General features: G+C 44.8%; 3 protein-coding genes across 8 annotated transcripts; all 3 read right to left on the reverse strand.

Annotated features, from left to right (window-relative positions):
* Nucleotides 1-359: 359 nt before the first annotated feature.
* LOC132463574 (regulator of G-protein signaling 8-like) lies at nt 360-1,890 on the reverse strand. Of its 2 annotated transcripts, none has more exons than XM_060059839.1 (5): nt 1,695-1,890; nt 1,498-1,557; nt 1,350-1,411; nt 1,052-1,218; nt 360-943 (listed from the first exon to the last, which is right to left on the reverse strand). In XM_060059839.1, the coding sequence occupies exons 1-5, from the start codon at nt 1,736-1,738 to the stop codon at nt 758-760; spliced, it is 519 nt and encodes a 172-aa protein (XP_059915822.1). In that variant the 5' UTR covers nt 1,739-1,890; the 3' UTR covers nt 360-757. The 2 variants fall into 2 exon arrangements, with proteins under 2 accessions (XP_059915822.1, XP_059915823.1); XM_060059840.1 differs by having other exon boundaries at nt 1,529-1,557; nt 1,695-1,875.
* Nucleotides 1,891-3,321: 1,431 nt separating this feature from the next.
* On the reverse strand, nt 3,322-5,228 carry rgs1 (regulator of G protein signaling 1). 4 transcript variants are annotated; one of them, XM_060059843.1, is made up of 4 exons: nt 5,001-5,228; nt 4,587-4,647; nt 4,309-4,475; nt 3,322-4,019 (listed from the first exon to the last, which is right to left on the reverse strand). In XM_060059843.1, exons 1-4 carry the CDS (start codon nt 5,211-5,213, stop codon nt 3,843-3,845), a joined length of 618 nt encoding a protein of 205 aa, XP_059915826.1. In that variant the 5' UTR covers nt 5,214-5,228; the 3' UTR covers nt 3,322-3,842. The 4 variants fall into 4 exon arrangements, with proteins under 4 accessions (XP_059915826.1, XP_059915825.1, XP_059915827.1 ...); XM_060059842.1 differs by having other exon boundaries at nt 3,323-4,019; nt 4,587-4,671; XM_060059844.1 differs by having other exon boundaries at nt 3,324-4,019; nt 4,587-4,671; nt 4,901-5,097.
* Nucleotides 5,229-8,305: 3,077 nt separating this feature from the next.
* Nucleotides 8,306-13,236, reverse strand: rgs18 (regulator of G protein signaling 18). Of its 2 annotated transcripts, XM_060059846.1 has the most exons (6): nt 13,105-13,236; nt 12,918-13,002; nt 11,766-11,870; nt 11,288-11,349; nt 10,413-10,579; nt 8,306-9,563 (listed from the first exon to the last, which is right to left on the reverse strand). In XM_060059846.1, the coding sequence occupies exons 2-6, from the start codon at nt 12,971-12,973 to the stop codon at nt 9,309-9,311; spliced, it is 645 nt and encodes a 214-aa protein (XP_059915829.1). In that variant the 5' UTR covers nt 12,974-13,002; nt 13,105-13,236; the 3' UTR covers nt 8,306-9,308. The 2 variants fall into 2 exon arrangements, with proteins under 2 accessions (XP_059915829.1, XP_059915830.1); XM_060059847.1 differs by lacking the exons at nt 12,918-13,002; nt 13,105-13,236 and adding an exon at nt 12,731-12,910.
* Between the last annotated feature and the right edge of the window lie 10,589 nt (nt 13,237-23,825).

Below are 23,825 nucleotides of genomic sequence, written 5' to 3' on the forward strand. Positions count from 1 at the left end.
CATTCCAAAAGTTTGACTTTCGTAATGAATATCGTTCGGACTTTGGCTGGGATGCGATTGATTTCCAAATACTGCTGCGTCCCTACAATTGTTAGAAACACTCAGCCAATTAGAGTGACTCTTGCTCTCTTCGCTCTTACGGTAGCTGGTTTGAATTAAAGCGAAAAAACACATCCTCTGATAAAAGCCATTAAGAATTATCTTTGAGATATTAGTGACCCTTTGGAAACAAGCTCAGGTTGTGCAGATATTTTATAAATATAAATTTGAATAAGTAAATGCAAGTAATGTCTTTACTTTCCATGAATGTATAATATAGGATTAGGGTTAGTGTTGAATAGAACCACTCTGCTCGGGGGTTCAGTTAGCAACTTTTTTTATTATACATGGAACACATGGAACATGTCACCAAGGCCTTGCACTGGGATCAATACTGATCCACTTGACCTGATTAAAACTGTACACACATTTGTCTTCCTCCATGGATTTCTTCTACCCCTTCTTTGGATTTGCCTCATCATCACTATCATCATCAACATTGCCATATTAACCCGGCAGAAACATGGAAACCTTAGAATTCACCATCTATTTGCACCAAGCACAGTATGCAAAAATGCTTTAAGATTGCAAGCAAGGCACAACTGTCCTCCCCTCATGGTGTGAGGTCAGTCCTTCAGCAGCTCACACAGCTCCTGTAGGGCCTCCTCGCCCTCACATCACACATCTCACATCCAGAACATCCAGGATGGACAATCCCTTACATCTTGAAGCTCTCCGACCTGGAGTCCATTAAGGTCTTGTAGATACTGGACCTGAGGAAGCGCGGGTACGAGTCCTTCTCCATCAGGCCGAACACAGTCTTCTGGGCCTCCATGAAGCAGGCGGTGGTAGGGGCCTGCAGGTTCCTCTTGGTCAGCTCTCTGGTCTGGTGGTCGATGTTTATCTGCAGGCAGAGGGAGAGGGATTGATGTGGACGGGTGATTGTATTGAAAGTAGTGTGAGACGTAGGGTTGTGTATGTCTGTTTATGGATCCCAATGTGGCTGATATACCTCTCTCGGAGCTTCAACTCGAATGAAGCAGTTGAAGATCTTCCTGGCCTTAGCAGACAGTCGAAAGGAACGCTTAACCTTCTTGTAGTCCTCGCACACCAGCCAGAATTCAAGATTTTCGTCACTGAACTCTGCCTTTAAAAAGGCCTGAAATGTAATCATGCCATCTAAACGTAGAAAAACAACCGAAACAAAAACAAAGTCAACAGAGATCTATAGTTTCACATTAGCCTATCAAATGTTACATAAGCATTATGTCAAAGTGCTTATTTGGTAGCTTTCCGAACGGGTGTCTTACAGGGGGATTCAAGAAGCCTTGCCAGGGACTGCGACCATTGGTTCACCTCCTCAAAAGAAAGCCTGCAAGGGAAGGAAAATTGCATTAACTCCTTCACTCCCTCCCCCCGCTGCCTGATCAGACAACAGAATGTGGCGTGTGTGCGTACCCTCTGGTGCTCAACTTCCGAGAAGACGTACCCAGCAGTTTAGACCTTGATTTCCCGTCCCTGATTGAGAAAAGAAAGTTAAATGATGCATCCATGGATGAGGTAGCAAACCCCCTTCAGCCACTAGTGGCCGAGGTATGTGATTATATCTTGAATGGTTCTTCAGTTTCAACTCAATCACTTAAGCCAAAACATACCCATTTCTCCTCTTGTCCTTAGCTTCCATCGGTGGCCTCAGCATCCTCAGCAAAATATATCTATATATTTATTTATATATATGTTAAAGAATGGTTGAGCTCCTAGCGTATTACAGACGGCTTTGCTTCATCGGCTGACGATCAGACTTCAACACATCCAGGTTTATATCTCTATTCACCCGGTTCAGAACGTCATTCAGTGCCGTCTAACCACAGAGAAGAGGAAGTGGCGATGACGCGCCCCTGCTCGGTGGCGCTAGAGCTGCGTGTCACTGTTGTGCCTCACAGGTCACCACTTTGTTTGGTTTGAGGTTTTTGGATGCAAATAAGCCAATGGAAAAACCCAGCAGCACGGCTCTTGATCACTGCGGGCTCCAGGGCTGTTTAATGGGACCTCTCTTATAACCCCAATGGGGATTGGTGGAATGGGACATTTTTTAAGAAACTTTGGACAAAAAAATACATTTGAAATGTTTACTTCCTGTATTAGTGATGCAGATATTAACATTTAGTGATGTGTGAATTTGGTAGAGGAATGGAATAATCCCTTTTGGATGTGGTTCTGGGCCTGCCTCTGGCCTCAATGGAGGACTTGTTGTGGCACAACTATCAAAAGCCTTTCCCTGAAGCTGCAGTCAGTGTCATACAGAGTCCAGTAGTATAGGACATACTGTTGCAGCGGATGTGCACATGTATTCACTTATTTACTGACTGCTATGAGTCGCAGTTGAGTAGTGATCCCAATAACAGCTACACAGCCATGCAGCGCATTTGTCAAACGTTCAACTGAATAATTATTGCAGGAAGCCTCAATAGTGGGCTACCCGCACAGAGAAACAGGTCACAGCAGGGTATCAGAGGCAGGAAGGAAGCTGTGGCTCAATGTGTACAGACAGCAATGAATGTGTACATGTAGCAATGAATGGATGCTGCTGATGACAGATGGTAGTTGTATGAGAAACCAACAGGCTTCCTTCTTTCACTTTCTATGGACAAAATAGCCACTAATCGTGACCTATTTTGTCAAAGTTAGGAATACATCTCAACAGCACCACTTTGCATTTTGGTTCAATGTTTATGTCAATGTATTATTACATTGAATCTTATTGGTCTTATATCACTATATTAATGCAAATAACTGATGCTAGTTATTGTAACCAACTTTAAGCCAAGCCTGAATTTCCTTGCATGTGCTACATGACGACAAACGAATTGTTTGCAGAAATATTTCAGTAGCGTAGTAATGAAACAGTTAGTTTAACTTTGTCGCCTCCTAGTGGTGTTTGACTTCGATGATGTGGACTCACGTCATGATTTGCATTAGTTTCAACATGACAACGCCCCTATTAGCATGTCACACGCACACTGTAATCTTGCATGTACTTTTTGCCTTTGAACCAAATATTTTAAGCTGTAAAATAAGCCAGACATTTCCATTTCCAAAATAGCTAAAAAGTGAGATCATCATAAAATCATTACATTTAAATATCATTAAAAGGTCTCTCTATATAGTACTTTATGTATCACAGTTAGCCACAGTTTGAGAAGCGCTGATCAACCACTGATAAGAGGCCGAGCAAACACATGAGTCAACGCTTCTGGGGGACTTTTATTTAAACTTTATTATATTCATTTCAAAAGTGAAAGATGCTTTTTTTTTTCAATTCAAATTTGATTGGATGTCAATAAGACTATTTACAATAAATTGCTTGTGTATTGAAATGCATGTGTATAGTGTATAGAAAAAATATAAATAAAGGGGATGAAAAATGTGTTACATAAAACATTTTTTTGGTTTGTTTTTCTTGATCTAAACACCAGACATGAGCTATATTACAGGTATGTACTGCTAAACCATCACACAAGGACAACAACGGCTGCTTCTGATGCGCTGTAAAGGAACGCGGCAGTGTTATGGCGTAATCCAGTTAGCCACACGGAAAGACAGGACCCAGGAGGAGATAGGATCCCAGAGGAGACAGGACCCAGGAGGGACAGGACCCGGGACAGGACCAAGGACGGGACTGGTCCCAGGAGGGGACTGGTCCCAGGAGGGGACCATAGCGGTTGGTGCGGGGGTTCATCCATAGGTTTGAGGGTAGGGGGGCAGTGGGGGGTGGTTTGAAAACCAAAACTAAACAAAAAGAGTCAACTGGGTTCCTTTCTCATGAGGAGACCCTGGTAGACGTCAGACTTCAGGAACCGGGGGTAACAATCTCGGGCCATCAGGCTGTAGATGAGCTTCTGCGCCGAGTCGAATGACGTCAGTGTGGGCTGCGAGATGTTCTTGGTGATGTTTTCTCTTGTAGTGCAGTCTATGTTAATCTGAAAAGAGAAGGGCACCCACAATGTTTCTGCTATTAAGGCTTAGTCCTTAGTCAGTTATATGTCTGAGCTTGGCCTTTAACAATCCTCTTTTTGATAAAATACATTTTTACCAGACTGTTACTAGATTATATATTTCAACCCAATCTACTACTACTTTTTGATAATTGTACAATTTAGGCGATTGTTCCCGAAATACTAACCATTCCATTAACCAGCATCGAAATCGATTGGAACATAAACAAAAAAGATCTCTGCCGATATAGTTAGATATTTATTTTCTTCATACCTGTCTAGGTGCCTCTGTCTGCACAAACTCTGTGTAGATCCTGTTGGCCGAGGAGATCATTTCCGGACTGTTCTTGATGTTTTTGTACTCCTCACATGCCAGCCAAAACAGTATGTTCTCCTCGCTGTACTCAGACTTGAGGAACTCCACGAAGGCTATCTGTCCAGCTGTGAAGCACAGTCAGGTACAATCGGTTTTGTTTTGTTCATTTCAATGTCATATTTTGGGATCACATTTTTATACATATCTTTTCAAGTTGGATAAAAATGCAAAGTTACCTTTAGAGCTCAAGACTTTGTCCACTGATTCCCCCCACTTATCAATATCTTCCAGCGGGTCCTTAGGAAAGCAACACAATCTACCCTTGAAAAGAGTGGCAAGAGCGGTCACTAGCCCAGTAATCTGTGAACTGCGCAACACATGTCCTACATATCCATCCATACAAAGTAAAAATCATCATTCTGCAATTTGTATGTATTTGGTGCATTCAAAGCCCTGCCATCATCGACTCTGAAAAATCGGCATGATTATTTTTTGGAGGGGTGTCGGAATAGATAGGCCGCAAACTGCAAAAAAAAATGTAAAAACTTACAGCAAAGGCAAAAGTCCCTGGCACTTTCCACATTGCTGCAGTAAGCTGAAGCCCTGTTGAAAATGGAAAAGGCCCTGGAATCAAATATGAAGGCACTCACTTTATCCCCATCTCCACGTCCGCTGTGAGGGGAAGAGAAGAAAGGTCCTGCCAGTGCGACGCTGGGATTGAGATTGTCCCGAGATGAGGAAGGCAAGTGACGGGACAAAGCTAGATGAGGTCCTCCACCACCATGAAGGAAAATATGGAAATGACCATGCAAAGTATTGTTGCTGTGATCTTGGGGTGCATCCTCCCTCCTGGTCTGCGGCATCACCTGATCCGCTGTGATTTAGTCCCTTCTTTAGTTGTATTCCTTCATGATTTATCTGTAATGGCGTTTAAGGGAAGAATAGGGCTGGATATATTTTAAATGAAGGAGGATGTGATGAATTTTACATCTCACCTTTACATTTGCGAGACGGTTGACATCACTTAGAAGCTGAAACAAACCAAAAGACTGAAGAAGAGCCCAAGCCATCAAGCAGGGCACCTTGCAACATAAATTGCTTCATAGTAAGAAAATTAAGAAAAACCGAACATGGACTTTGTCATCATTTTCAAACTATGCTTACAAGATGGCAACCGGGCTGTTTCTTTTTTTTTTTTTACTGCGGGAGGGGATCCTTACCACAAGCAAATTTCAGCGGAAAATCCTTTCCCCAGATTTACATATCAACTCTCCGTATTCATCAGTGACAAAAAACTTGCATTAATGAATTTAAAAATGAGCGAAAAGAGCATGAGCACAATTCTTCTTGAAACATGGGTGACGTAGATGCATGGGAGATTTGCATGTGTTTGTAAGTTAGGCAAACTGGTGCAAATCTGTGCATCGCACTTTGAATTACTAAGGGAGACAGTGCACTCATGTTTGGAATTCAACATTGTAAAATCAAAGTATCAGGGCTTGAATGTTAATTAATGAAATCAAGTATGGTATACTGATATGAGAGGGGCTGGTATCAGTACATAGTGTATGGACAAATGCCTACACAGAAAATTTCCAGTTTTCTTTTGTGCGGCTTAAAACAATGTTTTTAAAGCAAAAAGCAAAATCTCTTTGCTTTTCATAATTTGATTTATTTGTATGCTGCTATATATATATATATATATATATATATATATATATATATATATATATATATATATATATATGTTATATATATATATGTATACATATATATATTTATGTATCATTGCAATGATGTCTGCTCTCTTTATGATGCACTGGCCTTTTGAAGAAAAACGCTTTTGATCACATATTCACAATAAATGAAAGGCAGTGTTTGTTGACAGTTCACCAGACGGCATCCAATAGAGAGACACATCAAGCCTGGTAAAGGTTGGTAACCTTGAGCAGGCCGGCCGGGACATCATGTGGCCAAACAAACACGTAATGTAAATCTGACCCGGCGAAGGGAAAACACCACGGCACAAGCCACATTTGCGTGTGTACAGTGGAAGGCCGACCAACTCAGGGATTTGATTTTCAAAGAAGGCAGTGCATGGAGGCACAGGTGAACATCCCAGCGCTCTCATATCAAATGCCTTATGGATGGAGATTTCCCTTCCTCTCCCCTCTCATGCTTTTAATGCTGGCACAGCAATGAAAAAGCCATTCCTTTGTAGATAGAGGGGTTAGATTAAACAAATCTAAATGTGTTTTCTCCTAAACAGAATCAATGCAAGTTTTAAAAATGTGGCAGTATGATCTATTTACCTTTTTGAACAAATGGAGGAAGTCTGCTGCTCTTCAACCACAGTGAGGCACTGCAGATCTTCGTTTCTCTGATTTGATTTCCCACCAAAAACATTAACACACATATCAGAATCAACACTAATTGCCCAATGTTTCATTTCTTTCTCAAAATGAGCATTATTGTATTACAGTATATCGACAACTATATGGTCTCACACCGAAGACATCCATCATATTAATATATTCTCTGTATTTGAGTGTCCTTGTTAAAAACTTAAAGCGTCATACATAGAAATACCACACAATTATTACAGACTCATAATGCCAAATGTCAAAACAAATCCTAAAATAACTGTTATTGCTCCACTGACTTGAAGTTCCTGATAAGTTATATTAAGGATTCCAGGAAAGGCTGTTTTTGTCGTATGCACCAAAACTCATGCACTAGATAGTTTACACTGTGTAAAACCATCCTTTGAAAAAAAAACGTTCATCATCCTTAATCCATTTATCTATCCATACTACATCAAACTATCCATAATCCACTGTCCCATAATCCATTCATCAATTCATAACCCATTCACCCATATTCCGTTCATCATCCGTAATCCATTCGTCAATCCATAAACATTCTTCCATAATCCATTCATCAATCCATTATCCATTCACCCATAATCTGTGCACCAATAATGAATTTTTCCATCCATAATCCATTCATCAATCCATTATCCATTCACCAATAATCCGTGCACCAATAATGAATTATTCCATCCATAATGCATTCATCAATCCATCCATTTTTCATCAATCTACGATAATTTCATCTATTTTTCATCCATTCATAATCTTTTCATCTTCCATCCTCTTCCAGTTTATTCTCGTCAGGTAAGCAGTCGGCTGAAGCCTCTCCCACTTTACAATGGACAGGAACAGATCACACTAATGGACTGAGATTACACCGGCATTCTGACCGGACCAAAGTACTGCAGAACTAATGAATCGCTATCCCAAGATGTATTGCCCCCCCCCCCCCCCCCCCACACACTCAATTAACAGGTTCCATCATCCTGATTAGCACACACACACACACACACACACACACACACACACACACACACACACACACACACATGTGTGAGGTTATAAAGATGTTGGACACCGGCAGCAATTCTTTTCAAAAGATAATCTTTTTTTTATCAACTGAAGCTGATATAATAAAATGGTTCACAAAATGTGTGTAGGCGCACGTGTGTGTGTGCATACACGCAGTGTATGCACTGTGTGTCCAATGTGCTTGTGTGTACGTCTATGTTTGGGTTCATGTATGCATGTGTGCCTGTGTCTATGTGAGTGCGTTGATGTGTGTTTGTGTTCATATGCATTGTGTGCGTATGTGGAACAAACACACTCCTGCGTTGCAATGCATATTCAATCTGCAGGGGCCAAGCCCAGCAGGACCTCTGATGGACTGAAATGAACACATATTCCTCTCTGTAGGAAGTGTTGTGTGCTGCGCATACCGAAACCATCCAGGGGGCGTTTGCCGACTCACATGGTAGATACATTTTTCAGCAATTTGGAATGAGGAAAGAAAAATCTTTATGGGGGTCCATCTGTCAAACTTAGGCGTGGCCGTCATCCTAGCTAATGAATGATACAAAGAGTGTCTTTAAAATGCACATTTATTTCTTCTTTGTATAATTACTCAACAGGTTATTTAATAATTTACATTTTACTTAAAGCAAGTCCACATATATGATCATCCAAAATATTTTTAATAAACGAAATTCATGCGGTGGAAATTAAATACGTTTAGTATGAGTATAAAACCATGAAATATGGTTCTCTGTCACCGCTGCGGGATATTTTAATGAATAGTAAATACATCCTTCCCTCTTAGTGCAACATGAGAGCAGAGGATTGCCAGTTGAGGTGAGAAAGAAAAATTATCTTAATTGGCTCCAAGTCACATTAAGTTGAAGGGATGCATATTAACGTGATTAATGTTCCCCCTGTGGCATTATGCTGTTGTATTAAGAGACAAAGCACTTGAAGTATAACCACTGTTTGAATCCAAGCATCGGCTGGTTCTTAGGCTTGCTTGGAGCTGGGCTAACAAACCTAAGATGACCTCCACTAAATTTGCTGTGCCTCTCGCCAAAAATAAAATTTGTTTTCGAGGGAGATGGTTGACAAAAGTTAATCTTTCATGTGAATATTTTTGAGACACTTCTAAGGAAGAAATATGTCAGAGGGCTTCACTGCTGACAGCACGTTGACATGCACACTAACCAATCTTTATCTGATAAAGGCCAGCTGAATCCTTAACTGTCATGTTAACAAAATTATTTCATTAGTAAATTGCCGTAGGCACGGGAAATGCATTTCAGACATCAAGTTAACCTGATGGTCTTTTGATGTACTTTGGTGTCCTCAATGTCAAACAGGAACACTATATACAGTATGTATAACATTAATGATTATGCACTATGGGCCATCACCGGTATGAACATAATAACTCAGCCATTCAGCCTTAATTAAACCCAGGTGTGCATGTGAGCGTGGGTCCTAATGTGTTCCTCTGGGCCGCTCTGCGTCCTGCCCACTGGCCGTCACCAGGCCGGCACCGCCTCCCACCCTGGCCGCTCGGCGTGCCACCCGCGGCCGTCACCAGGCCGACGCCGCCTCTGCCTCGGCTCGGTCGGCGAAGACGCAGGAGCGCGAGCGCCTGCGGAGCATGACGGCCCCGCCCGGTGCCGACTTGTGGCTGAGGCGGAGGTAGAGGGCGGAAGTCAGGAACCGGGGGTAGCAGTCCTTCTTCATCAGGCTGAACACGGTGCGCTGGGCAGCCTGGAAGCAGTGCTGCGTGGGCTGGGTCATGGCGCTCTGGATGGCCGTCCTGGTGGCGTGGTCGATGTTGACCTGCGGAGGGAGGAGCAGGAGAGGAAAGGCTGGTTGAGGTCTGAACATGCACAGAGGAATAATACAAACCTTTTTGTCTTTTTTCTTGATACTGATACTTTCCAAATATAAATCCTGCTGCTCCTCAGACTCTTGCATGTGTTGGTTGAAGACCACCTGACTAATGTGGCTTAAGCATGGACCTGGCCATGTTTACTCTCTCTTTGTAAACTGCTCCAGATACTTTAGTTTGTTCACAGTTTTTTTTCGTTGCATACGTAGATCCTGCTTCTCAGACTGAGAGTGCGTGGGCGACAGGCTTGTTCAGCTCTGCAGTAGCAGCAAAGTGTGGTGGAGCTCTCAAACCAATGCGTCTCCACCGTGTGACGTCAGTTTCAGTAGCTGCGTGTGAAACCACGGTTGGCTTGCCCTGAAGTAACGGGTTCCTGGTTTTCTGAGTTCACCACGCTGTCTTCACTGTGAACCCCGGCTGCCTGTTTCCCCCTGAGGACCACGGTGTTCAAGCTCCCCTCTGCTAGAAGGGAAGGGCTTAAGAAGGTGCCTTTGGGGGGGTTGTTGTGTTACAGATAGCGGCTAGACTCATTCATGGACCAGGATACTTCACATTGAAATGACTGTCTCATGGCAATGGTCCTGCTAGCTCATTGCCATCCTCTCTGACTCAGCTGCTAGAGCATGGCACTAACCCCCGGTAGGGTTGAGCTTTAGATTCCAACTGATGCCACCCGTGCTAAGAATGTATGCACTAAATGTCTTGTAAGGTGCTTTGAATAAAAGTGCCAAATGGTATATCGATAAATATTTTGGTATTTATGGCAAACCAGGTGCGTGAATATATGCTGTCCATACCTCTTTAGGGGCCTCTGATTGGATGAAGATGGTATAAATCTGCTTGGCTCTAGAGAGTCGTTTGGTATCTGAGTCCACAGTCTTGTAATCTTCACAGGCCAGCCAGAACTCAATGTTCTCCTCGCTGAATTCTGTCCGGAGGAACTGAGAGAAGGTTTCCACACCGTCTGGGAGACGGAGAAACAGATAAATGTCATTATTGACTACGTGTGTGTGTACGTGTGTCTGTGCGTGTAGAGTGTGTGTATGTGGCATTGTTTCAGTTCCACACTGAAACATGATGGTGTCTGATCCTGGTTGTGACTAGAATTTGGGCATATGAGGTCTGGTCACTTTCTATGTGAGTATTTATATAAAAGAAACTTTGTATAACCTATAACATAGTAACATAATTATTAAGAATTACAATTTAGATGCATGTCTTTAATTTATAAATTAATTCTAAAATTGAATGAATAATGGCTGTTATTTAAGTTGTTAGTCGTAGGGATAATCAAGGGCGAGGATATTGACTTATTAGAGATATTAAGAATTCAATTGTCAAGTAAGTACATTTGTCTCAAACCTCTCCCCAACATCCCCTTTTCGCAGGTCTTTTTGTAGCCTCAACCTGATTGGCTGCTATAAACAGCAATAAGGAAGTGGAAGGCTTCTGTATTTGAGCCGCTTCCCTGGTTACAAAACAAAGTCTTAGGCCTCTTTCTTTGGGCGAATTACCCCCCAGGGCAAACAAAAACACAACCCACTGTTCCTCATTCCAGGGAGAGCATTACAACGAGACAATGACATGGACATTGTGTATGGCAGCGCACTAAACTGTTTTGGACGGCCATTTGCCACAATCAGTAGAGAAACACTTTGAGGTTCAATCTTACCTGAGCAGCTGAGCAGCTCCTCAAACGACTGGCTCCATCTCAGAGCTGTCTCCACGGAGATACTGCAAATATGCAACACAGTCATCAACAGTTACCTAATTGTAAAACGAAAAGAGTCAAACCGTGGCTCATTTGTTAAAGCATGTGTGGATGTTATTGTTCCAGGTTGATGCAGTCCTGATTCATAGGGAAGGGATGGATGTAACATGGCCGACTTAGGAAACGACATGATTGAAAGAATAGAGTCCGCACACTGTATATCGCTCCCAATAGGTTTTTCTCCCACAACTAAAGCAATGTCAACATTTAACATTGGGATTATGCGATCCCAATGTGAAACATTGAGCTTCAATTTATTGGTGGATACAACACACCGTGGGAGCGATCCACAGAGTGGCCTCTACTCTTTCGTATTGTTTCTACTAACAGAGATGAGCAGAAGACTGCGAACGGTTCTTGTTACAGGGTTCTGGCTCACTTTTTGGGCGCTGCAAGTGTCTTCTTATTGCGGCTGACGTTCTCGTGGGAGCCTGACTTAGTCAGGAACAGACTCAGACGGCTCCGGTGCTCCTTGTCCTTCAGCCTGAGAACAGAGGAGACGCACAATCACACTCTCTCTGAAGCAAATCCCAAAGGGGTATTGATGCCAAGCAGGCTCACGTATTGGGATCTGCTGTGTTGGTGAAGGAACCAACACAGCAGGACCCTAACTCGAGATGCAACAGTTTAAAAAACAATGTCAACAGTCCCTTTCTTACTCTAGGCCTCTCTCTCTCTCTCTCTCTCTCTCTCTCTCTCTCTCTCTCTCTCTCTCTCTCTCTCTCTCTCTCTCTCTAACTTTCTCTCCATCTCTGTCTCTCTCTCTCCTCTGTCTCTCTCTCTTTCTGTCTCGCCCTCTCTGTATCTCTCTCTATATGTAGTAGTATTTCTATGTAAATATATCTGTTCACATAAAGCTTGAATTCATAGGTAACACTTTGAAATATGGGTAAATTAATTGACGATTATGAACAATAGTTAATACAGCAATAAGCATAATGATATAGTATTAGGATAGGGATTAGGGTAAGTGGGTTAGAATTAGATTTAACCATAACCCTGTTAAATGATGTATACATTAATACATTAGTTAACATGCACACTATTAACTTAGTTAATATGAAGAACATTAGTAAATGATTACTTAAACAATATTTAACTGTTAATTAACTTTTAGTTACTGCTTATTACTGTGTCAACTATTGTTTGTTGGTTAACTAATGGTGAATTAGTGTACCCTTAATGCAAAGGGTTACCAACATATTTTAAAAAGCTGACAATAATTCATATGACATCAGTATAGTGGAGTAGTAGTACATAGGTTCATATGACATTACATTAGTATAGTGGAGTAGTAGTGCATACATTCATATGACAATTGTATAGTGGAGTAGTAGTACATACATTCATATGACAATTGTATAGTGGAGTACGGGTACAAATTCTTTAAGAAACAAATAACTGAAGGATCTCGTCTTCCTCGTCTTGAGAGAAAAGATTCATAATTCTGACGGATTCTAACAGAAAGCTACCAAAACCTCCCATGTCTCTTCAGTTTCTGAAAGAAAGCCGCGTCCATTGCAGTACTGACCTGGTGGCGTCCAGCTCCTTCATGGTAGACGTGTGATGGTCCTGTGGACGGAGCATGTTGTCGCACAGTGCTTCCTCCTTTCCAACTGAGAAGTCACAGAAGGGGAAACAAACCCATAGGCCTTCCCTTTACTATCTTTTGTCTCTTCCTTTTTCGCTTGACGCACATACGTAGTTGACATACATACTTAGCCCGTCGTGTCTTAGTTTTGACCCGCTACACGCTTGTGTTTTGATGGTTTTGTATTGAACTCCCAGTGCCACACTTTGGACCACTGCTCATTCTAGCTCTCTAAAAGGTGTGGGTGTTCTGCCTGCTTCTGGTCTCCTGTCGTTGGGTTTCCTGTATTAAGGGGAAGCCAGCGACGGCTCAGGGCATGGCGGTAGCTAGAGAACCCCCCCTATGGATTGGTTACACTGTAAGACTTTGATCCAACAGTGATCTACCGTATTCAGGTTTTACAGTAAAATACTGTGAAAAACAGTGTATTGTGGGAGTCGCAATGATCTTTTAAGCATTTCCTCTGTCGATGTGTACATTTACAGCCATATACTGTAAATAGCAAAGAATCATGGGAAAATAAAGTTTGCCTTGTTGGAGTTTGGGGAATTCGGGCACCGCCACAGAGGTACTTGGGGGTGGGTCTGAGGTACAGGATAACACCTGTGTTGGTTGTGTTTTCTAGGTGATGAAATAAAAGGCTGCTCTCTTGGAAAGGTCATTGTTGTATATCGGGTGTTTGTGAGTGGGGACCCCGTTTACATGGCTAGAGGCCAGGTGCCTCCTACATATCCGGTTTACATCAGATAGTAGCTAAATGCTGACATGCTTCTGAATGATCTTTTCACATCATGCTATCTACACAAACTAAGTAACATGAAAGCTAAGACTCCAAGGAGTCCAATGGTGCAAGCCTTATTGTTTTGCTGCCAGTCAATTACTGTAATATTACAGCGGCATGCTGTATGTTGAAGCAAGCTACTGCATTTATATTATAAAGCAATATTACTGTAAATAAACGTTGACGTAGGTGACTCATAACAGAGCAGCAGATGTAACAAAGGGCCCGGCTCCTCTGATGCGTGGAGGGGAAGGTTGGTAGACAAGCTCGCTGAAGGCTGCGGCAAATGATGTCAGACAGACTAGATACTCAAGGTAGAAAAAAGAAAACAGCCCGACTGTAATGAATGATAAAATGTGTGTGTGTGTTGGTGTGTGTGTGTCTGGGGCCCCAGCTTTTTCCTGAGAACCGAGGCCCTAATGTAGAGTGACAAACTCAGTGTGACACAGCAGAAGGGCCCTGGGGAATAGGTGCATTCTGCAGCTGATGGAGACAAATGTGATGTCTCTGTTCGGGAGGAGAGAGGGAGAAAATGAGTGAGAGAGAGAGAGAGGGAGAGAGAGAGAGAGAGAGAGAGAGAGAGAGAGAGAGAGAGAGAGAGAGAGAGAGAGAGAGAGAGAGAGAGAGAGGAGAGGGAGAGAGAGAGAAAATAAACAAGGGGGGGAGGTGAACGTGTGTTCGATGGCTTTAAATGATATCTCCAGAAACACAAAACGAAAAGACCTTGACGATGTGTTCCATGTCTAAAGATAACAAGAAATGAATCCAGAATCTTCCAAAGCATTTATTTGTATCTACAGTAGCACAACATCTAAATCCTCACAGATCCACTGCCACCCAGCTTAAGGTGAATGGAGGATCAACGTGAGGGGACAGTCACCAGCGGCATCAACAGCCAGTGGTAGATGGTGAGGTGTTGTGTTTCATTAACATAATGAAACAAAGAGAGTCCATTACTTTTCAGTGATGTCTTCAGCAGGACGCTCTGAGGGAGGCCTTAGCAGTGATGACAAGTCACAAAGGGACAGCTAGAGTGTACCTTAGTTCCTACTGTATTGCTACAATATTACTAATTTTCAAGGAACTACTGCTACTTCATAAGGAGGGGAATCTGCTGGCAGCTCCCCATTCAGAGGACTACGATGGGACCTTAAAACGCTTATAGATGCATCTTGATGCATTTACCTAGGAGGCTGCCACACTCCACCTAGGGGGCCACAGGGGGCCACACTCCACCTAGGGGGCCACAGGGGGCCACACTCCACCTAGGGGGCCAAAGGGGGCCACACTCCACCTAGGGGGCCACACTCCACCTAGGGGGCCAAAGGGGGCCACACTCCGCCAAGGGGGCCACAGGGGGCCACACTCCACCTAGGAGGCCACACTCCACCTAGGGGGCCACACTCCACCTAGGGGGCCACGCTCCACCTAGGGGGCCCCACTCGACCTTGGGGGCCCCACTCGTCCTAGCTGACTTTCATTTGGCTCCTCCGGACAAAGGGCAGTGGTATTGAAGCTTGTTGTTATTGTAGATTGATTTGCTGATAACGATACATGGCCTGGTGCATCACATTGCCATGCAGGAGGTTCTCCCCAGTGTGTGTGGAGATGGGTGGTTCAACCTTTGCACACTGATTACTTCATGGTCAGCCCCAGAGTCCAATCAGACTGGGCCAGGTGAGGCTGCCGAAACCAGCCCTCATCCACTCCCGTTCCCACAATCGTGTAAAACAATAAATAATGGAGAAAATACTAATACTAATAGGCAACAATGAAATCATGTGAGGCGTGGAAGTGCAGCAGGGCAGATGTGTGTGTGCTCCGCTGTGCAGGGAGACACTGTTGTCTGGAATACACAAGTATCTGTTGGCCGACTCGGAGAGCAGAGGAAGCATCACCTCGTGACACCCCATTAGCTACGAGAGGCCGGTGGAGCGCTACGGTGCTGGGTCTCCTCCCAGCCCCCGGGGGCCCCGGGCTGCTGAACCCAGCGTCAGTGAAGGTCTGCCCAGCAGAGTCATTAGCAGAGAGAATGAAGCCCTGAGCCTCGAGGCAGATGGCCTCGCTGCTCCTCGCTGCTGTCTGGGGAGGACCACCTTGTCCTCACTGTGGTGGGCTCGGGGTCTTCTCCTCTTCTCCTCTCACCTCTTGGGGAGGACCACCTTGTCCTCACTGTGGTGGGCTCGGGGTCTTCTCTTCTCCTCTCACCTCTTGGGGAGGACCACCTTGTCCTCACTGTGGTGGACTCGGGGTCTTCTCCTCTTCTCCTCTCACCTCTTGGGGAGGACCACCTTGTCCTCACTGTGGTGGGCTCGGGGTCTTCTCTTCTCCTCTCACCTCTTGGGGAGGACCACCTTGTCCTCACTGTGGTGGGCTCGGGGTCTTCTCTTCTCCTCTCACCTCTTGGGGAGGACCACCTTGTCCTCACTGTGGTGGACTCTGGGTCTTCTCCTCTTCTCCTCTCACCTCTTGGGGAGGACCACCTTGTCCTCACTGTGGTGGACTCGGGGTCTTCTCCTCTTCTCCTCTCACCTCTTGGGGAGGACCACCTTGTCCTCACTGTGGTGGGCTCGGGGTCTTCTCTTCTCCTCTCACCTCTTGGGGAGGACCACCTTGTCCTCACTGTGGTGGACTCGGGGTCTTCTCCTCTTCTCCTCTCACCTCTTGGGGAGGACCACCTTGTCCTCACTGTGGTGGACTCGGGGTCTTCTCCTCTTCTCCTCTCACCTCTTGGGGAGGACCACCTTGTCCTCACTGTGGTGGGCTCGGGGTCTTCTCTTCTCCTCTCACCTCTTGCTGTAGGGAAACAAAATGCGAACTTTCTTACATTTAAAAATTCACTATTTCAATCTAAACCATAGATTGTTTTACATTTGTGTTCATGAAAATGAGCACAAATGACCTTTCCTTATCAATATTAAAGTTCTTGTATTACTTAGCGATAATTTGTGATTTGTCAATTGGATAAGTTAAATAAATGACCCGGAGTGAACTTTTAAGTGGATTACATCCATTGTTACAGGGGGCATCACTGGCAGCTTGGGGCTTAGGAGGTAGAGTGGGTAGAGTGGTAGAGTGTCCCTGGGCAAGGCCCCTAGCAGCCGGGTGCCGTCCATATGGGCAGGTGGGGCGGCGAACTCCCTGCAAAAGCATGCTCCCAAAAAAAATAGTTCCTCAGTAAATCATTGCTCCAAGTTTATTTTTAATAATGTGATTGTCACATTAACTATCTATAGTTTCTGTAGGCTTTCCGACTATTTTTGGTCTGTTGATATCAAATTGATGGTGGCGATTCTAGTTGAGTTTAACGTGTCATGCAATGTGGGGCGGCGGAGCTCAACGACGCGTCCCTCCGTATGTTTCTCGCATAACCCTGCAGGCTGCAATAAGAATTGCAATCAGCGCTATAAGCGCTACTTTTCATGTATTTGCAATGCACTCGCTAAGCCTGTTGTTAAAATAAAATATGGAAGAATAACTTCCCTATAAGGGACATCATAAGACCAGTGTTGCGGATGGCACTTCAAAAGCGTGCAGTAACATTAGGTAATTAGTTTATTTTTAATTCTTACTCACAATTAGTTTAGTTAACATGTTTAAATGTAGCTCAAAATATACATGTAAAAAATATACAAAAATTGTGGGTGTGGTCATACGCAAATAGTTTCTGCCCCACCGAAATGAAGGGGCACCGCACGCTACTGGCCCCTAGGCCTAACTGCTCCCAACCAGCTGGCTGTGCAAGGTTGATACCGCCTGCAGTGAATGTGTGTATGGATGGGTGAATGTTGGCCACTTTGTAAAGCTGCTCCAGGAACCTGCCGACCCTCTCATGCGCCCTGCGCCCCCAGTGGCTCACGGCGGACTACAGCTCGTGACCCGGAGACCGGGTGGAAGGAGCTTCTCCTCAAGCTGCTGCACTGGAGCACAGGCTGACGCATCCGGCACCGCGGGGGACCTCAGCGCCTCACGGTGCTCTCGTTGGGAGCACATGGGACCTGGGCCCTTCTCAGTCTGTGACCTTGTGTCCTTGTGAAATGTCATCTTTTGCAAAGCAATACTCTCCCGAAACACAGTGTCCCGGAACGCTGTTGAAGGGGTCTCAACACATTTGATCAAGAATGCATCCGTTGGTTATTTGTGAATTTGGCAACACAGCATTACCAAGCAGCAGACGAAACTAAGAACAGAACTAAATTCACTTTTGATAATTTTAGATTTAGAATATTGGCATTTTTGCAGGAAATTACTGCAAATTGAAAAATGTGCGTCAGCGTATTGCGAAGTGGAAAGCTTGATAAACGCCTGGGGGGCGAGCTAGCCAGACGGCCTGTAACACTCACAGACCCCCGCCCCACAGACCCCCGCCCCAAAGACCCACAGACCCCCGCCCCACAGACCCACAGACCCCCGCCCCACAGACCCACAGATCCCCTCCCTACAGACCCACAGACCCCCGCCCCACAGACCCACAGACCCCCGCCCCACAGACCCCCGCCCCACAGACCCAAGCATGACTAGAAAGTATGTTCTTCCAAGGAACAGGAGGGCTACACACCTGTTGTGCTTTGAGTAATCAGTGTGCACAGGTTAAACCAGGCGTCAACACACACACTGGGGACATCTGAAGCACCATGTAACATGAAGCACCATTCATGTAACACGAAGCACCATTCACGTAACATGAAGCACCATTCACGTAACATGAAGCGCCATTCACGTAACATGAAGCACCATTAATGTCACTTTTACAATGAACCAGTTTCCAACACCATCACCCTACATCCTTGTGTCTGGAGGGGCCCAGTAAAAGCCACCTAGATGGCGTGCAGCATTGTCTTTGTACCATGTACATTAGTCTAGTGCTACTACTCGTCATTGTAATGGTGCTCATCATGGTAGTTGTTACCGCACAGTGACACGCAGAGGAGACGTTGGGCTGTGAAGGAAGCTCGTCACTTCCCCCGTCTGCAGGTGCTGCCATCTCGCGCCCCAGACCGGCTCCCCCCGCGGCTCAAGAGCAGCGCAGCGACCCACCCTGTGCTCACAGCATGCAAATGTGTGTCAGGAGGGGGGGAGGGGGCGGGGGGGGCAAAAGAGGAAGCCAATGAGTTGAAATGGTAAAGTGCTGACAATGGGGGAGGGGAGGGGCTGAAAGGACTGCTTCCTTTCAGAAAGAGAGAGATCTTTTAACTGAACTCTAGCAATCGAAAAGAAAAATACAATAACCCTTAACCGCCTTGTCACTGGGGACAAATAAAAACAACAGCCTGGACATCGACAGAGAGTGCAAGAGACTGCAGGCTGCAAAGGCAAAGTGGCAAACTCAGTATAGCACACACACAAAATATTCCACCAGTGAGTTAGAGATACAGAGAGAGACAGGGGGAGAGAGATTGGCGGAGAGAGCTATCTGTATGCAGTATGTATAGTTATTTATACAATAGTTAGTTCCGACCAATAATTTGATTGGACAAGAGGCATTCCATGAGTGCGGACATAGAGTATAACAGCACAGGGAATTTTGAATATACATGTATCACTCCACTTTAAAGGTTAATAACCGTTAATGTTATTAAGCTAGTGTGTTTATGGGTTGCTTGGCAACAGTTCAGTCCTAGTCCAGTTTGGGATCTATTTGTGTTGGCGGAGCCAAACAAACAAACAAATCTTAACATGTTGTCATCTATTTCTGTTAACTAATAAATGGTGCTTGTAGAACTACCACACGACTGTGTTTATCTTCGGCACTCGGCTTACGGCCTCGTACCTACGACCAAATAGTTGACTGTTGTTGTGGCAACGACGCGGGGCGCTCCTCTTTTGAGCGACTCGTGATTGAAGGCTTTTTTAAACATTATATAGCGAATTTTTTTTTCAAGTTTTGTCCAGTTAGACTGGTGCAATACGTTTGTGAAGTATGGATAGTGAGAGTTCTGCATCGTTTGATTTAAAACATCAATCCACGACGGAATATGAAGATAGTTTCTCTGCTGGGGTCACCGCGCATCAAATGGCATCGAGACGCACCTACACCAGAGCGGACCTTCTGGAGCTGCGATATGCTTGCAAAACAGTTGATTTGTCACCAGAACAGCTGGATCTCATACCAACACACCGGCTTATAAAGAAGAGAAGGAGGAAAAGAGGATCGAGAGGAGGGATCAGGAACAGGATCAGGAGACGGGGAAGTAAACTACCACTACCTGCTTTCACTCTGGCAAATGTGCGATCGCTACGTAATAAGATGGATGAACTTGCGGCACTTGTTAAGCTTGATTCAGATTATCGGAGTACAAGTTTATTCTGTTTCACTGAAACGTGGTTAACTGAGGACATTACAGTGTGCTTGGATGGCTTTACATTCATACGCTTTGACCGGGACAAAGAAGTAACGGGGAAATCAGTCGGAGGTGGTCTTTGCATGGTTGTAAATGACAGATGGGCAACGAACTTCACAGTTCGTGAGATGCACTGCTCACGACACTACGAAATCTTGTCTGTGTCATTTCGTCCCCACTATCTTCCCCGTGAATTTCAATTAATAACAGTAATTCTTGTTTATGTCCCTGGCCCTGACAACGCGCTGGCAGCAGAGCGCATTTTAGAATGTTATGACAATGCCGTCTCCAGGGCATCTGACCAGCCCGTGTTTCTGATGGGAGATTTCAACACATGTGACGTCACCGCACTTCTCCCACAGTTAGAACAGTATGTAACAACGCCAACACGGCTGAATAGAACGCTAGATTTATGTTTTGGAAACATCCCGGGTGCATATGTATCCAAGCCCTGCCCTGCCCTTGGGTCCTCAGATCATAATGTAATACTACTACTGCCTAAGTACAGACAAAAATTGAAGACCCAAAAAGTACAGGCCCAAACCATCATGGCATGGGAGGTAGACTCCATTCAAAGACTGAAAGGATGTTTTGAGCTGACAGATTGGGAAGAATTCTTCAGGGAATGCAATGGTGACCTTAACCTGTTGTATGATACCATATGCTCTTACGTCACATTCTGTGCTGTGTTATTCCCACCAAACAAATTAAGATCTTTGCAAACAATAAGCCATGGATAACCAAAGACCTTAAGAACTGTCTCAATTTAAAAAAGTTTGCATTCATCCAGGGTGACCAGCAGAGAGTTAAAGAGCTGAAAAAGGAGCTAAAGCAGAAGACCAAGCTGGCCAAGCTCAACTACAAAAACAAAATGGAGGAGAAGTTCATCAGTGGAGATATAAGGCATGCATGGAGGAGCCTAAACACCATGATGGGCAGGAATAAGAACACTGCTGCAGTACAATGCCCAGACCCTGCTGCCTTTGCTGAAGAACTCAACACCTTCTATGCCAGATTCAACAACACTGACTCTATGGAGGAAATGGTCACTCTCCTATACCCCCCAGAATCTATCTGCATAGAAGAGAAGCGGGTTATATCCATCTTTTCCCATCTCCATTCCTCCAAAGCTCCTGGGGCCGGTTGCACCAACTGGGCGTAAGCCTGGTCGTAACTACGCCTGGTCGTAACTTGGCGTTCTAAGTCCAACCTAACCGTTACGCCGGTTGCACCAACTGGGCTTAGCGTTATTTTCACTAAGACCAGGCGTAAATCCTACGCCTGGTCAGGGGCAGGCGTAGAGTTGAAATTCCAGGCTGTTTCTATAGCAATTACATCCAATCCAATGCAACTGCTCAGTACGCTTCACTAAACTGCATTTCAAAGCACAGCCGGCGATATGATCAGTGTTCACAGATCGACTGCCTGTCGGGAAGATATCGCTGGCCGATTAGTCCGTTCTCAATTTATAATCAGTTGCGAATGTTGTTTTAACTATGTTTATATGTTTTATATAGGCCGACAAATTAAGCAAATCTCTCCTACAGTCTCAAAAAAACTCAATTTAGCTCCTTGTCATTTGATGATGTTCAATGCATTGCTTCTGTCAAAAAGAACCATTCCCGTCTAAATGCCTGCTCGTCGTAAACCAGACATTACAAATACATATTTTAATTATATTAATTTGCAGTGTTTTATTGTTAGGCATTAACACAATTGATGAATGACAATGAGTGAACGAATGAATTATTTATTTCGGTGTCCAACAGCATGTCAAGTAAAATAGTAAACAGCTGTTGTCACGAGGTATCCTAGCAACGCGGTGATATGCGCATTACATGGAACATTCACATGGCCGCGCATGGCTAAGACCGGGCGTAGTTAAGACCAGTCGTAAGTCCCGTTGGTGCAACCGGCGTTAGTTCCATTCTAACGCCAGGTCGTAACTAAGACCTATTTAGCAGTTACGACCAGGCTTAGTTACGCCCAGTTGGTGCAACCGGCCCCTGGACCAGATGGGCTGAAGGGCAGAATACTGAAGGAGTGTGCAAGTCAGCTGGGCGGTGTAATGACGGAAATGTTTCAGCTCTTCCTAGATGCCAGTTTTGTTCCCAGGGCGTGGAAGGAGACCACCATCATCCCTGTTCCCAAAAAGCCCCGGGCTAATGCTCTGAACGACTTCAGACCACTGGCACTCACCTCTATCCTGTGCAAATGCATGGAGAGAGTTGTTGCAGGAGAGCTCACCACCACCATCGGTGAGAATCTGGATCCACTGCAGTTTGCCTACAAGCCAAAACGAGGTGTGGAGGACGCTACATTACATCTACTGGATACCATCACAAAGCACCTGGACTCCCAGAACTCCTTGGTCAGGGTCTTATTCATGGACTTCTCGTCAGCATTTAATACAGTTAACATCAACACACTCCTGCATCGCCTTCAGCAGCTTCAGGTCAACCCAGCACTGACACTTTGGATCAAGGAGTTTTTAAAGGACAGACCCCAGCATGTAAAGGTCCAGGGTGTAACATCGTCCAACATCATCCTTAACACTGGAGTCCCACAGGGTTGTGTCTTGTCTCCCATCTTGTTCTCAATATACACCAATGAGATCACATGCAACATCAGTGGATTCAAGCTATTTAAATATGCAGATGATCTGGCCTTGGTGGCCAAACTGACAGATCAAAGCACCCTGTCCAAGTACACCCAATATATCACTGAAATGGCCCTGTGGTTCAAAGAAAGCTCACTGCAGTTGAACATCAGCAAAACCAAAGAACTGTGTTGCCATAGGAGGAGGGCATCTAACACCCCACATCCACTTTCCTCACCTTTGACCCTGGAAGGACAAGTGGTTGAACAGGTGGTGAAGTTCAAATACCTTGGCACAGAGATCGACCAACGTCTGTCCTTTAGCCAGCATTCAGATGGGGTTTACTAGAAGGGACAACAACGTATGTATCTCCTGAGGAAACTAGACACCTTCAATGTCAGTAAAGACATTTTGTCAACTGCCTACTAGGAATGCGCGATATAAACGATATACGATATAAACGATAAAAAATGGCCTACGATAGAGATTTTAGTTATATTGCTCTATCGCGATAATGCATGTTTGACGCGACAGGGCTCCAGACTAACTTTTTCCTTGGGTGCACTGGTGCGCCTACATTTTTAATTTGGGTGCACCCGCACTTATTTATGGTGCACCCAAGTTTTGAGTTGTTGGGGGGGGGGGGGGCTCAACCGGGCAGCTGCACCGGTTGCACCTTCGATATTTACGCCATTGATTAATAATATTTTGACCATTAAATAAATGCCTTAAATAAATGCTGAATCTGTATCTCTCATAAAGAATATCATCAGACAATGCCAAGGGATCAGTTCTGTCCCCAAAAACCCTCTGTCTCCGGAGAGACGCCTGTACGATAAGTGCGCCGAGGTCCATGGGAACACCCACAAATTGTGACGCCATTATCGGAGGAGGGGCTAGGAGGCTGCGCACGCCGATATAAGTAGCCGATCTCCTGGTAGACTCGCTGAAAAGCTGCTCCCGACCAGGTTTGGTTGCGAGCGTAAGTCACCAATGGTGATACAGCTACGCTTAAAGAGATCGACTTTCATGGTACAGCTAACCCAGGCTTTCAGCTCAACATACCTCGCTAACCCTCTAATCGAGCTTCGTAGTACAGCCCCCTGGATTGGGCTTTGTGGGTTCGT

This window comes from Gadus macrocephalus, chromosome 8 (assembly GCF_031168955.1).
Source record: "Gadus macrocephalus chromosome 8, ASM3116895v1".
Taxonomy (NCBI): domain Eukaryota; kingdom Metazoa; phylum Chordata; class Actinopteri; order Gadiformes; family Gadidae; genus Gadus; species Gadus macrocephalus.

Coding starts and splice junctions, on each gene's coding strand:
- rgs18 (XM_060059846.1), bottom strand. CDS start 12,973: ATGCTCCGTCCACAGGACCATCACACGTCTACCATGAAGGAGCTGGAC. Junction 11,350..11,765: donor ACACTTGCAGCGCCCAAAAA/GTGAGCCAGAAC, acceptor GCATATTTGCAG/TATCTCCGTGGAGACAGCTC. Junction 9,564..10,412: donor AATCAGAGGCCCCTAAAGAG/GTATGGACAGCA, acceptor CTCCCTCCGCAG/GTCAACATCGACCACGCCAC.
- LOC132463574 (XM_060059839.1), bottom strand. CDS start 1,738: ATGCTGAGGCCACCGATGGAAGCTAAGGACAAGAGGAGAAATGG. Junction 1,412..1,497: donor CGGAAGTTGAGCACCAGAGG/GTACGCACACAC, acceptor CTTCCCTTGCAG/GCTTTCTTTTGAGGAGGTGA. Junction 1,219..1,349: donor AAGGCTTCTTGAATCCCCCT/GTAAGACACCCG, acceptor TTCTACGTTTAG/ATGGCATGATTACATTTCAG.
- rgs1 (XM_060059842.1), bottom strand. CDS start 5,213: ATGCCGCAGACCAGGAGGGAGGATGCACCCCAAGATCACAGCAACAAT. Junction 4,672..5,000: donor GACGTGGAGATGGGGATAAA/GTGAGTGCCTTC, acceptor ACTCTTTTCAAG/GGTAGATTGTGTTGCTTTCC. Junction 4,476..4,586: donor CAAAGTCTTGAGCTCTAAAG/GTAACTTTGCAT, acceptor TGTGCTTCACAG/CTGGACAGATAGCCTTCGTG.